The sequence below is a fragment of the Vicugna pacos genome, chromosome 12 (assembly GCF_048564905.1).
Source record: "Vicugna pacos chromosome 12, VicPac4, whole genome shotgun sequence".
NCBI classification, from domain to species: domain Eukaryota; kingdom Metazoa; phylum Chordata; class Mammalia; order Artiodactyla; family Camelidae; genus Vicugna; species Vicugna pacos.
Genome location: NC_132998.1, coordinates 53,592,803 through 53,607,846, shown reverse-complemented (window position 1 = coordinate 53,607,846; position 15,044 = coordinate 53,592,803). Strand labels below are relative to the sequence as shown.

Below are 15,044 nucleotides of genomic sequence, written 5' to 3'. Positions count from 1 at the left end.
CTTACGTGTGGAATCTTAAAAAATATGACATAAATGAACTTATTCACAAAACAGAAATAGATTCACAGACATAGAAAACAAACTATGGTGACCAAAGGGGAAAGGTGGAGGGATGGATAAATTAGGAGTCTGAAATAACAGATACTCATTACTATATGTACAGTAGATAAACAACAAGGACCTACTGTATAGCACAGGGAACCATATACAATTTCTTGTAATAAGCTATAATGGAAAATAATCTGAAAAAAATATGTATATATATGTATAACTGAATCACTTTGCTGTATACCTGAAACTAACATTATAAATCAACCATGCTTCAATAAAAAATAAAATAAAAAAGCCTTTTAAAATGCTGCAAAAGGGGAGGAGGGTGTAGCTCAAGTGGTAGAGCACATGCTTAGCATACACAAGGTCCTGGGTTCAATCCCCAGTACTTCCTCTAAAAATACATAAGTGAACCTAACTACCCTCTGCCCCTAAAATAAATTCATTAAATTTAAAAAATAAAAATAAAAATCAAATGCTGCAATGTGCAATCCTTGTACTTACCCCATTGACTATTTATTTTAAGGATACTTTTATATGTTAATTATGATTTAGTATAAATAGTGTTTTCTGAAGTAAAGCTTATTTCTAAAACTGATTTTTGCTGTATATGAATTTTGAGTTACTTTTGATTCAGAAATGCAATCTGCTTATGAAATTCTGATCACACCTTCAGATGACAATCAACTTTTTGTTTGTTTGTTTGTGGGGAGGTAATTAGGTTTACTTATTTATTTTTAGAGGAGATACTGGGGATTGAACCCAGGACCTTGTGCATGCTAAGCACACGTTCTACCACTCAAGCTATGCTCTCCCCGCAAAAACCAACTTTTACCCTAATGTGACACAGTTTGTATCTATTGGTAATCAGTTTATGAATTTGGTTTTCGTGCTTAATGTAACCCTCCCTCCTCACCATGCAGACTGAATTTTTTTTGCAGGGGGAAGGTAATTAGGTCTATTTATTTGGTTTTTCAGTGGCGGTACTGGGGATTGAACCCAGGACCCCATGCGTGCTAAGCATGCGCTCTACCACTTGAGCTATACCCTTCCCCCCAGACTGAGTTATATTTATGTGATGTTGCTATGACAGAAAAGAATTCAAAGTGAGACTTGCCCGCTTTGATAGTCACTGATCCACAGAGCTTTGGAGTCACCTAGACCTTCGATGAGTTCCAGGCCAGTGTAGTGAGAATAGGGTCCACAGGTCATGGGCGTCTGAATCACTTGTGACACCCATTATATATGGAGAGGGCGGGGCTCCACCCTTACCTGCTAAACCAGACTCAGTAGAGCAGGAGTTCTCCACCCGGTGTTGAACCTTAGAGTCTCATGCGGATACTTTTAAAAAATACCAGTGCATTTATTTGCCTTATCCCCAGAGATCGTGATTCAGTTGGTCTAGAGTGAGGTCCAGGCATAAGCATGCCTTTAAATCTTCCTGGGTGATTTAATGGAATTGGGTCCAGACAGTTGCATGTTTACCAAGTTCTGCAGGAAATTCTAATGTACAGCAGTGTTTGAAAATCACTGCCTCACTGAATGAAGATTGTGTTTATTCAGTCTTTGAAATAAACAGAGTATCAACTACAAAGCCAATATTTACCAACAAGAGACTAGTTTTAGATAATACCCGGGTTATCTGGGAAGGGAATTGGACTCTCTCTGGTGGTCAGAAATAAGAATGAGCCTGAGAATTCTTGTCTTGTTCCTCAGTTCCTTTCATAGTTGCTGCTTGATCCAGATAATCTGTTTGATTTTTTTTTAAAGACGCACACTGTGATTAAATCTTATCACAAGAAGTTAATAGATGAACTTTACCTGTCTTGGCTCTTTGCTTAAAGACTTGCTGCCGTGGTTCTACCTTTTTCTGGAAGCCTGTTTTCAGACATTTCATGCCAATTGTCTAGCAGCTATATTCTTGGGATTTATAGTGCAATTTTAAAAAATGACCCCATTTATATACTGGCTGCAATCTCTGTCATTTGACCAAAGAATAACTCTACCTCTGGTTATTTTTTATTCAAGAGTATGGCTCAGATTGTGCTGGCAGGTCCTTTCTTGGCTTCTCAGTGGAAAGCAAATGTGCAGAGTGAGGGTTCATTTAATGCAAACACTAAAACCAGAGTTAGGTCCGCCCCTGCCTCATGTGGCACACCAACTGACGGGAAGGGGACGTGGAGAGCTAGGAAAGCAGGTGATTTTCAGTGTTCAGCCCAGACGTATTGAGGACTGGTCTAGGTGCTGTGAAAGATGAACCAGACATGAATGTGTCCTCCGAGAGTGTTTATTAGGCCGAATAATGTTTATCTCCCACAGGGTTGCACATCTTATCCAAAGTAGCCCCATCTTTGGAAGTTGAATTATCGGCCCATTGAAAGAAAAGTCTAGATGGTCGGTCATATCAATTCAAGGGGCATTTGTTATGAAATGGAATGTTATTGCCGTCAGCACTTCAGGTCATTCTAACCGGAGACCAACGATCTTTCTCAGAATGTGGTCATCATCCTCATCTCTAAAGCTATGCTAACCACAGGTGTTGATCTGCTACAGTTTGGCCCCACTATCAGCTGGCTGGTCCTCGCGTGACCCAGGCTCCATCACATGTCTGTCTTCATGCCACGCTCCCTCAGACCCTGGCCACACCCCTGACATCACTGTTTTATCTTGCCATCACATCTGCCTTGAATGTCTTGCTATCTCTTTTCCTTCTGGCTTTCTGGCTGGTTCAGCTCTGCTCAGCAATTTTCATATTGCTTATCCCAAAGAACCTTCCTTAGTATTTCAAACCAAAGTGAAAAAAATATATATATATATAATATAAACACACACATACATATATGTTTGTATTTACTTGTTACTTGAATTGTGGTTTGATAGAGTAGGATCTGCTACTTTAAGGCAAAATTTTATGGACTTTAAACCTAAGGACCGCTGAAGTCCATTGATAAACAGTATTCCGGGAATCACAGATTCAGTTGAAGCTGAGGCAGGTGGTTTTTTTTTTGTTTGTTTGTTTTTGTTTTTTTGCCTTTAAAGCAGAGCGTACACATGAGACTCTATTAGCAGAAGAGCTGAAAGCTCTGTGTCTCAAAACTTTCAGGCAGAATGGGTTTATTGCCCATTATTTCTGAAAGAGAAAGCTGTGCATTCAGCGTCTGAGCCCTTCTCAGAGAGATGACTCGTTCAGGAACATTGCAGCGAGCCTGGCTCATTTTCCTCGCCGTGCTTTTCAAGTGAATGGAATGAAGCCACCAGATTCAACTACAGCTGTTCTTTAAGTTCAGTGGTAGAAGTTTAGAAATCTCTGTCAACTGGGAAAATGAAGGAGAGGCAAAACGAGAGTGAGAGAGAAATGGAATCAATATTGTGAAGGCACCGGGTATTTTCAGGCAGTATTCAGACATTTTTTTTTTTTTTTGCCATGAAACCCAGTAAGATATATAGTTGTAGTTCCCGAAACAATTATTGGCTCTTCTGCATGACGTGCTCTCTGATATTTGCTGTTCTGTTCCATTCCATTCCGTAAAAGATGCTGGCTGAAAGCCATTACAATGATTTAAGAACCTAATAATAAGCTACAACTCACAGTTTGAAAAGCTGGAAATAGGATATGGTTGAGTAAAATCAGTTTCTGGGGTAGCAACGCTGAACGGAGACCAAGAAGCTCCTCTGTTTTCCTAATGTGAGCAAAACATCTCTAGTCAGCCATATTCCCGTCTCTAAATTAGCATCCTATTTGCCTTCTACACAGGATGCACAGGAAGTATCATTCATAAAATCTGTACTGTCAACTCCTCGCCTGTCCAGGTGGCCCAGAATTTGATTTGCTTTGGGTAAACAGGTTTGAGGCAATTTTGCAGATAAAGTTGGAAGAGTTAATAGATACACTCTGGCGCAGTGATTCCTAGACTTTGCTGCATGCTAGAAAGGTCTGGGGAGCCTTTAAAAACTCCTGATACCCAGGTTGCTCTGTGTGCCTACTGCATCCTAACGTCTGGGGGTGTGAGCCAGACATCAGTACTTTTAAAAATTGAAGTATAGTTAATTTACCATGTTGTATTAGTTTCTGGCTTATAACAAAGTGACCCAGTTATATGTATATATTTGTGTGTGTGTGTATATATATATATATATATGAATGAAATCTTTTTCAGATTCTTTTCCATTATAATTTGTTATAAGATAATGAATATAGTTCCCTGTGCGGTATAGTAGGACCTTGTTGTTTATCTATTTTATATGTAGTAGTTTGTATCTGCTAAATCCAAACTCCTAATTTATCCCTCCCCCATCTTGCCTTCCCCCTCTGGTAACCGTAGGTTTGTTCTCTATGTCTGTGAGTCTGTTTCTGTTTCATAAATAAGTTCATTTGTATCATATTTTAGATCCCACATATAAGTGATATCATATGATGATATTTGTCTTTCTCTGTCTGACTTAGATTACTTAGTATGATAATTTCTAGGTCCATCCATGTTGCTGCAAATGGCATTTTTCATTCTTTTTTATGGCTGAGATAGATATATATATATATATATATATATATATATATATATATACACATACCACAACTTCTTTATTCAGTCATCTGTTGATGGATGTTTAGGTTGTTTCCATGTCTTGGCTATTGTAAATAGTGCTGCTATGAACACTGAGGTGCATGTATCTTTTTGAATTAGAATTTTCTCCAGATATATGCCCAAGAATGGGATTGCTGGATCAGATGGTAACTTTATTTTTAGTTTTTTAAGGAACCTCTCTACTGTCCTCCATAGTGGCTGCACCAATTTACATCCCACCAGCAGTGTAGGAGGGGTCCCTTTTCTTCACAGCCTTTCCAGCATTTATTGTTTGTAGACTTTTGATTATGGCCATTCTGACCTGTGTGAGGTGATACTTCACTGTAGTTTTGATTTGCATTTCTCTAATAATTAGTGATGTTGAGCATTTTTCATGTGCTCATTGGCCCAGATATCAGTATTTTTAAAAGATTCCTAGCAATGTCAACTTGTAACAAAGTTGGAGACAACTGCCCTCGTGCACAGAGTCACACAGCAAGCTGGCCTCTTTAGTCTTCTTGGTCTGGGTCAAACATAGCTCTTCTGGGGAGCTTGTTTAAAAGTGGACTTCTAGGTCCTAAGCCCCAGAGATTCACATTTCATGGGCTGTCTGGGAATCTGCAGTTTAAACCAGCACCCTTGATAATTCAATGAATGTGGTGGTCTATGATCATACTTAGAGAAATATTGATTGGCACATCTTGATTTAACTCCTAAAACAGAGCTGTGGGGAGCCTTCAAGTACTGGGCTGAGACTGCCCATCCATGGTGTTAATTCAAGGAGGGTGTTTCTACTGTGCAATTTCCCCACTGTGTAGAGCCAGCATGCATAGGTGAATCAAGTTTCACTCCCAGGGTGACATTCCATCTGTTTTGGGCTCATCGTGTGAGACTATAGACTCAGCCTGTAAAAGTTCAGCCAACAGAGAAAAACTGGCACAGCCATGAATGCCACCGTCCCCCTGATCATCTCTCCTGGAACACAGAGCAGTGGGGGATTTCAGAGAGACCAAGGAGTCCCACGGCCACAGAAAGAGGCAGGAAAAAACTTGAACAGCTGACCACAGGGCAGAATGTCAATATTAGACAAAATCCATTGGATTTGACTTAGGGAGAGAAGATCACAGATAAATGATCTAAGTGTGGGGCTAGAGCATCCAAAGTTAGAACTTTTCTCTCAACAGCCCCTTGGCCACTGGGCTTGCTTGGTTATGCCTGTTAGCCTAAAACTCCTGACGGGGTCTTCACAGGCTCTCTCTCGTCATAGCGGAAGCTCAAGGAACTTCATGTTAAGATTCCAGGCCTTTAAGAAAACAAAACAGTGCCCTTGTCTCCAATTTTACTGTCTTTCAACCACTCCTACAGGCTACCAAGCACAGAAGGAAACTGTTTCAGAGAGATAGGAATGCAATGGAGTGATGTGAAGTCCAGCCATAAATATGTTTGTGCTTGTCTCTCAAAATGATTCATGGGAGAAAAGATTTGTAGTGATTTTTCCTGATCCTTGAGGACAGGGATGGTATCCACTCTTGCTTTTAGCCGTATACTGTATATACTCAGTAAATCTTTGTTAACTCAGCAAAGGCATGGCAGACTTAGCAACAGATTAAGTAATGTTTCTTTTAGAGGAACGTATATCATTTCCCATTACCTATTTTTGTGCTTCTGGTGCAGAATTTTGTAGGGAAAGATTTTCTTCTCTTGATCACTGTAAAACCCCAGAAAAAAAAGTTTTGACTCAGCCCCATACCATAACGTAAGCACCCAATTAAGGCCATTACTTGAATTGGCAAAGGTCTGGAACTGTGCACCTGACCGGATTTAGACTGAGACATCTTCCAGCGAAGGTGATTGAAATGACTGGAATTTTCCAGAATAGGTTTGTAGCCAAGAGGGAAAATAACCGAGACTCCTTGGTTGTAGCTCCTCGAATAAATAAAACTGTTTGGTAACAGACCGGTTTGGAGAATTTTCAGCATAATAGACATTATTCTGCATTCGGTTGTTGTATTTCTAGTTTCTGGGAGCATAAATTGAGAACTTTCAATTTTTAATTTAAGAAATTTAGCCTGTGACATCAAAGCATGTGTACTTCCCAAAGTAATGGTACTTTAATTTCCTAGAATAATGTAACTTGACGGTCCAACTTAAAGCAAGGAACGTTCAGGGACCAGCAGATGAGTGACCTAGCTCCCAGCTCTAGTTAAACAATTGCCAGATGCTTCAAAAGGAGGTGCTGATCTTCATTCTCTCTGCCCTCTCACTCATTTCCTCCTGGCCAGCCCTGAATCTGGGGGGCAAGAGTCCTTCCCAAAGCAAAACAAAGAGGTTGGAGGGAAACTCCCATTGCCTTAAAGTCCACTGTTTCTCAGAGTGTGATCCAGAGACCCCTCCCACCTCAAAATCTCCAGGAACTTGTTAAATACACTCATTCCTGGACCCCACCCTAACCCTGCTGAATCGGACTCTGGGGCTGGTGTCTTGGGATCTGCGTTTGGAGCAATATTGATTTTTTTTCTTTTGGAGGGAGATAATTAATTAGATTTTTATTTATTTAGTAGAGGTACTGGGGATTGAAGCCAGGAGCTTGTGCATGCTAAGCATGGGCTGTACCACTGAGCTATACCCTCCCCCCTGAGCAATATTGATTTTTAACCATCTCTAATGGGCACTGAAGTTTGAGAACATGTCCTTTCCCTGACAGGTGGTTTTATGGAGGGAAGTCACCTGACACAAGGCCTTTGGTGCCTCCAGCATTGCCTCCTGCCTTTGCCCCACTCCTCTGGGGCCCCTGAGCTTTACTTACTAGCCCTCTCTGCCCTCGGGCAGAGCAGGTGCCCTGGCTCTGGGCTCAGGGCATCTGCCAAACATTTCTCACCATCCCTGAACTCCCTGTTCTTCCCAGAAACCTTGGCACTGGCGGAGGACAGTCAGAGAGTGGTGGAGGCATGTGTCCAGCTGGGAGAGCCTAGACACTGACCCCACGTGCAGACTGAGTCAGCCTTCTCTGTTGGGGGCATGGAGCAGGAAGGCCGGTCAGTCCGGGCCGCCGGTGAACAGAGAGGGTGCCCACCCACGTGGGCGGCCGTGGGGCAGCCAGGAAGGACCCGGACTCCGAAGCATGTCCCCCAGCTTGCTCAGGCAGTGGCTCAGAACCTTTGCTCCACCACCTAATATGCAAATCTTGCTTTCCTGCGAGCAAGCGGATCCACTACCCTTCTGCCTTTCCTTTTAGGAATATAACAGAGTAACTGCGTTAATCGGTGCTGGCCCCAGAGGGCACTTGCAAAGGCTTTAGCCCCGCCCCCGTCTCCCTCAATTCTCTTCCTCCTTCAGACCCGCCGCACAAACTGACCAAAAAACTGAAGCCAGAACGATGCTTCTTGAATTAGTCCAGGCAGGTCTAACTCAAGTCTCCTAGATGGTAGCTCTGACCAGACGGCTCCCCGAAGCCACCCTCCTATTCTGCAGCCTCCAGCACGGTCAAAACCTTGAATTCACCCCCTTTTCTTAACAGTCGCAACTTTAAAAAATATTAGTAACGAATTATTTGATGGATGCCAAAGTCTTTTTATCCCAGGGGTGAGAAAAAGGGTTTAGAGAAGCAAGCATCTCAGAAAAGACTCAGTACTTCTCTAACTTCAGTGTATTAAAAAACACAATGTCAGAGCATGTTTAAAAGCAGGTTTCCTAGGCCTTCCATACAACAGTTCTGATTCAGCAGGTCAGCGGTGGGGCCCAGGAGTATGCATTTTAAATAAACAACTCAAGTTATTTGAGATGTAAAGGGTCTGTGGGTCTGTGGGTCTGCGGATCACACTTCGAGACACACACGCTCGTTTCAATGCGCATCAAGAAGGGATGGTTTCCATATGCCCTTGGAATGGCTGGGGGTGTTGGTAGTTGGGGAGAGAGAAGTATTCCAGTGTTCCAAATGCCTTGGAAAGGGGGAAAGGGTGGATGCAAGTACCTGACAGGCATTTGTCAAAGTTTGACAAGGAGTGAGACTTGATATTATGAAAAATGCTCCTTAAGGAAACGAGTTCACGGCGTTCTCCCATTCATCGCGCCGTTTCTACTTCCTGCTTAGACCTGAGCACAACTCAGGCCTCGTTGAGCCCAGGTCTGACCAGAGGCCCCAGAGGCCCCAGAGGCCTCTCCATCGCCAGCCGACCCTGGCTGCCTCCTGGCCTGATTTCCACGTGGAGGTGACGCTGAGAGGATGAGACTCCCTCTGAGAGTTGGGCCTGGAGTCCGATTCCTGTCAGAATGCGCTCTCTTCTTTCCAAGGATGCGTCAGGACTAGAGAAATGTCCCCTTTATTCAGCCAAGTAAACCTCAGCCCTCACTCATCCATCTGGAGTGGGCCAAACCTTTGTCGTTTGTTTTCAGCACTTTATTCAGAGGTCAGAATTCTTATTGCATTTGATTCCTTTAGACATCGGGGTGAGAAAGTTAGGCTATCAGATGGCATTTTCAAGTTGGTCATTCTGAATCCATACTCAACCGTTAAATTTCAAGGAGGTGTGGTAGTTCATTTTTTTTTTAAGTTCCAGCTGGTTTTATATCATAATATACCTGTGTTTGTGAGGCTATTTGTCCCCTTCATCTGAATCCTTAACCAACTCTTTCCATCCCATTACTTTCTCAATACCCCTAATAACACCCTCTACACTCCTCCTTTCGTATTTCCACCGTGACTTTCCCAGCCTCCTGGTCACAGCAGTTGAAGAAGACCTGGAATGTCGTATCAAATGGGTCTTCTAAAGTGACCAAAGGGCTATGTGTGCCATTGGACCATTGTATCATTATTAACCGCAAGAACCCATGTCACACCATGTGCCAGGTGCCGCTCCAAACACTGCAAATATTAACTTATTTAATCCTCACAACAAGCCCATGGGAAGTGTATGAGATAGATGCTGTTATAAATCACTATAAACTCATTTCACGGGTGAGGAAATTGAAGCGTAGAAGGACTAAGTAACTCAGACAAGGTCATGGGGCTAGTAAGTGGTAGAGTAAGGATGTGAACTCTTACTCTGGCTTTTTAATTCCTGTTTATATCACCCATCCAAGAAGGCAAAACCAAATCAAACAAAAGCCCCCCGCAAACCTCCAAAAACAAACAAAAAGTGTTTTTCTCAAAAAATCTATTTTCTACTGTATAACACGGGGAACTATAGTCAATTTCTTGTAATAATGGAAAAGAATCTGAAAAAATATATATACATATGTATATGTATAACTGAATCGCTTTGCTGTACATCTAAAACTAACACTGTATATCAACCACACTTCAATACAAAATACAATTAAAAACAGAAGCCACCCCCCAAAAAAAATCTATTTTCAAGGACATTTTAGAAAAGAAGACTGGATATTGCAACCTAACTTGAGACTGTACTCAATATAAAGGCAGGATCATCTCATGGTTCTGGTATTTTCTACTATTTGTTGATACATTCCAACAAACTCTCAGATCTGTCAACAACAGGAATGGAAATGTTGGCTCTCCGGCTAATGACCAATGTGATCCAGGGCAGATCGTAAACTCTCTGAAATCTCTCTTTTATTTTTTGAGGTCCCAATGAAATAATATTTATTAAAGTACATAAACTGTTAAGTGCTAGGAAATTAAGGTAACATTACAGATGGCTTCAATAAATAATGATAATAATTATTTTATTTACCTAAAGACCGTGTGACTGTCCCCGACTTCATTTGAGGTTGACTGCTGCTTCCTTTGCTCCGCCCCCAAAGTAAACTTCCTGAGGGCAGGAACCATGTCTTACTCATTTTTGCCTCTTAAGGCATGTGGCAAGTAATCAGTAAATGTTTCTTGAATGATGAATGAATGAATAAATAAAAGGAATTTTCAAAGGAACTCTGAAGGTTCTCACAGGGGCTGAGTGGAGCCCCGTGGAAGGAAAAGCCATTCACAGTACCTGCTTCCACCACATGGTCCATCGTCGGGAACCGCTTGTACACAGCCGTGCTCACGGAGCGGAAGATGAGCAGGGACGTGAGGTTGACGTAGCGCATCAGCGTCCTCCTGAGCAGGCGGCCGTGCTCGTCGCTCCCGTGGACACTGCTGGAGATGAGGAACATCAGCCTGTCCGGCCAGGGCAGGTTCACAAACTGGTTCCACCATCGGTTCACTACGAGAGTGACATAAAACCCTGTAGAGTAACAGGAAACTGTAAAGCAGTTTCTTCCTGCAGACACACTGTCGACACTGATGCTTTTAGCAGATTTTTAGCCTTTTTAGGGATGGGGGCGGGGGCGGGTGGTAAAAATACATCGTTATCCATATCTAATGGTTTTGCCCTCCAGAAAAAAAAAAAATGTAATTTGTGCCTGGCAATGCCGTAGCACCCAGTAAGTGGGTATTAGAACTCAAATATTGATGGCAAAAATGGAGCGTTAGTCAAGAGAAAGCTTAATTGTCCAAGAGCAGATTATTACCTCAGACTTGTTTGGTGTTAATTTAGCGAAAGCCACCCTGAAGGTCAACCTTAAGGATGATTCTGGTTTGTACTGCAAGCACTGGCTTTTCAGGCATGCCTCTCAGCTTGGAAACACTCCCATGCAGAGTCATCGGTGTCATCCTAACGGAGACAGCTGTGTGGCTGCATTCTGCGTGTGACCTATACTTACCAAGCACAAAGGTTACTGGAATTTGTTCAGCATATCTGTCACAGTAAATTGATAATTTTTCAAAGTAACGTTTTTGGGCTCCTGTAAGTAAGAATCTGGAGCAAAAATAAAATGCACAGCCCTTTACGATATTATACTTCTGCACCTGCTTTGCAAGTGACATTCAGTGCAAACAATTAAGCACAAATAATCTCAATTTTTTTTTTAAGGAGCAATAACTTTTTCTTTTCTACTGAAGCTGATGTATTTCAAAAGCTTTTTAATGGCTGAATGTTTCAAGTACTAATATTTTTAGTACATAAGTGTTATTGGCCATTTGACAATGAGACGTATTGACCATTTGATTTTTAAATAATTCATATTTTAAAATTTTTATATGATTAATGTATTGGATTCGGAGCGAGATACCTCACAAAAGAGTTCATTTTTTAATTATTCATCAGATGTACTTAAAAAAAAGAGCATCTTAATTAAGTGGATTACACTTTTTAAGTAATTATTAAATAATAACCCTGGATTTAACATTTTGATCTTACTTCCTCCTGAATACACTGCTTAGCACATGCTTGATTACACATGTTGTGCTTCGAGGGATGTTATGACTGTTTATTTTAAAGCCTACAATTATTTAAAATATAAAACAACACAGATTTGACAATTAGAAGTTAAATTTTTATTATTATATTTGATGGGTTTATATTTCTATAATATAAATATTAAATTTATATTATAGATCTGATGCAAACCCATTTCTGGTATTGTTAAACATAAATCCATTTAATGGAGCTATTATTGATATTTATGTGGCGAGGAGGAGATTCAGACTCAGAAGAAATGTCTCAAGGCGTGTTAATAATAATGATTAAAATCCGGAAAGAGAAGCAACACAGATGAATTCGTGTAAACGAATGGATGCAGCTGTTCCAAGGGAGGAAGGGATCCCTTGGAAACACTCATTATAACATGTGTCAGAGGACTTTGGGTCAGCAGAGCTTTGATGGAGGAAGCAGAGGGATACTGGACAGTGAGCCACCAAACTGACTGCAGATGAAGACTTGGGAGCTGGTGCTGACCGAGGTGTGTGTGGGGTGCCAAGTGCGCTTGGAGTTCCTGCCTCAGCTTCGGAGGAGATGTCAGAAATTCTGAAGTCAGGAAAAGCTGACAAGAGAGGCATCACCTGGTGGACAGGCCTAGCAAGGTGATGCTGATGACACGTTACAGCCGGAATGGTTTCTGGTACTTAAATAGAAACAGTCAGAGAGGATTTAATGTGGAGAGCACAGACCGTAGTGTCTGACCACGCTAAGTTTGAATCCCGAAACCTGCCACTTACAGATTTGGATTTTGAGCATATTTTTAAATCCCTCTCAGTTTTCTCATTTGTAAATGGGGATAATAGTACCTATGTATCAGGGGATGTTGTGAGAATTGAAATATATATGACATTCAAAATCACTTAGCATATGGTGTCATCCTTAATCAAAAATAAAGTGGTGGTTAGTATTAATAGTTGTCCAAAGGAAAAAATACTTAGCTAATAGACACAAAAATTTTACAGAAAGCGATTACTTTGTCTAATCCATCCCCAAATCAAAAGAGATATAATCAAACTAATGAATTCTGGTTCGGTCTTATGACTTTTTGCTAAGTCTAGCTATTTGCTTGTAACAGAATTAAAGACTTGGGGTCATTGGTAGACATGAGAATAAAACTATGTCTGTACATGTCCACAGGTGTGTCTGCCTTCCTTGACAAATCCAGCCTGTTGTTCGTGGTAGACCTTTGATCAAGATGTAAGGATCCATTTTAACAAGCTTTTACATTTGAACTTCAAAAAATGAAAAGTGACTTGAACTAATGCTTATTGTTATAAACGTAAGCACTCTTTGGTCTTTAGAAAAAATATATGTATACAATTTTGTGGGGTATAAATAAGATGTTGGAACCAAAGTTAAGGCCCCACGGAGCATTTCTGGCTATGACCAACTGCTCTAAGAGTTTTCTATTCTGAGCAGCAGTAGCAGCAGTAAATTCACATCAGTAAAAATAAACTAATGAGACAATTATCCTGAAACGTCATGTGTCTTCCACCATTTCATAGTCTGGAGGATTAAATGACACATAAATAGTCCAGATAATATCATATGGAGAAGATATATCTGAAAAATTATGAGGTTTTTCATAAAAATTTCCCTTTAAATATATTTTGCCAATATGTATACCAATATATACATTTGTTTGGAGTGACAGTTTTGATAGATATTTTACTTCTGGTCATTATCAGCCAGCCAAATTAATGTCTCTCTTCTTCCTATGGGGTCCTGTGGCTGCAAGGAAGAAAGCCGGTGACAGCAATGGTACCCAAATTTGTTCACTGTACGCAGAAGGAAAAGCACAAACTGATGTGCACAGAACAGGTGGAAATACAGCCTCAAAAACCTTTAGCTTTTCTCTTTTAAGTTTTAACTTCTCCCAGAGAAGAAATGTATGCAATCATTATTAATAATTTAAAAAACTCATAGAGCTTCCCATTTATAATACTGATAAAATTTTATTGACTATAATTTTTAGTCATAAAAGTATTTCTTGGGCATAATGTTGCTCAAATGTCCTGTCAATCTGACAGGCGTAGCTTGTGATGTTATAAAGAATAAAGATCTTCTTTTGTTCATATAATATGCCTGAACTCAGAAGATGTAAAGAAAATAAATTAATTTTCAGGCCTTTGCTTTCACTGAGCTATTGGTAAGGTTGGTGGGGTGGGCACCATCTTGGATAAGATTTTGTCATTCCAGGAAAAAAGAAGGAACATTCCCTGAGGTACACCATTCACAAACACGTTCAGTATGTAGGCAGTCGCTGCAAGTTGTCAAATCACCACCTCAAACTATGAATGACATAGTTGAGAGAGAGGCACAAATAACTATTTGTCTGTGGACTTTTGCCTTCAAAATCATCCCTTAGTGAGGGTCTACGTATAAATCTTCCATCTTATGCCTATAGCAAAATTCTGGAAGCATGACCAATACCAATTAGCACCAATCATTGTGACCAATTAGAGTCTATTTGACATTGTAAAAATGGCTAGGTGTGGATTAAAGTGCCCTGTCCCAGGGAGAAGAGGCAACAGAGGATCATGCAGAGGAGGAGGTCACATAATGCAAAAGTCAGTGGCAACTGAAAGGCTTGGATTTTTGAGACTGTATTCTTATACGATATTTGTTGGCCATTTAAGGACACATGCAAAGGAAAGTACCTGTACGCCAAACTTATTGCTGTGTAAAGAACAGCAAAAACAATAAATTCTCTGTACAGCAGTTTGTAGATGCTGCCTCTCCACTTGAGTAGTAACCTATGAAATCCAAAAAAAGTCGCATTTGCTACTTTACTGGAGTAAGTGACAGTCATCTTGGATAGTTTATTTTTTCTAGAAGAGCAAGAAGACAAAAACAAAACAAAACAAGTAAAAAGCAATGTTTAGGACGGAGCATAGATCTGTATCTCAAAAGAAACCCTCGCCAGCAACCAGTCAGCCATGTCTACTTTTTGCCTTTCTCAGCTTGAACACCTTGGAATTTGAACAGTTTGGGATTTGCATCTCAGTGCTAAATCTTTTAGTAGAAAAGGTGGGAGGGGGCTGGGTGTCTTGAAAAAGTAGTATTAGAAATCTTAAGCTTGCTTTAATTTCTAAATATTATTTTCAGATTATATAGCCATTAATAAATATTTGAAGAAAAAACACATGAGCTATATGCTCTATGTCACAAGGCC

General features: G+C 40.7%; 1 protein-coding gene across 1 annotated transcript in view; it reads right to left on the bottom strand.

Moving 5' to 3' along the window:
- BEST3 (bestrophin 3) overlaps nucleotides 1–14,681 on the bottom strand; it is a 36,983-nt gene extending 22,302 nt beyond the window's left edge. Inside the window, exons 1-3 of the mRNA XM_031683340.2 lie at nucleotides 14,530–14,681; nucleotides 11,274–11,368; nucleotides 10,562–10,795 (exon numbers count right to left, since the gene is read on the bottom strand). Coding sequence (XP_031539200.2) covers nucleotides 10,562–10,795; nucleotides 11,274–11,368; nucleotides 14,530–14,681 — 481 coding nt within the window. The remainder of the gene's footprint in view (nucleotides 1–10,561; nucleotides 10,796–11,273; nucleotides 11,369–14,529) is intronic.
- Nucleotides 14,682–15,044: the final 363 nt, after the last annotated feature.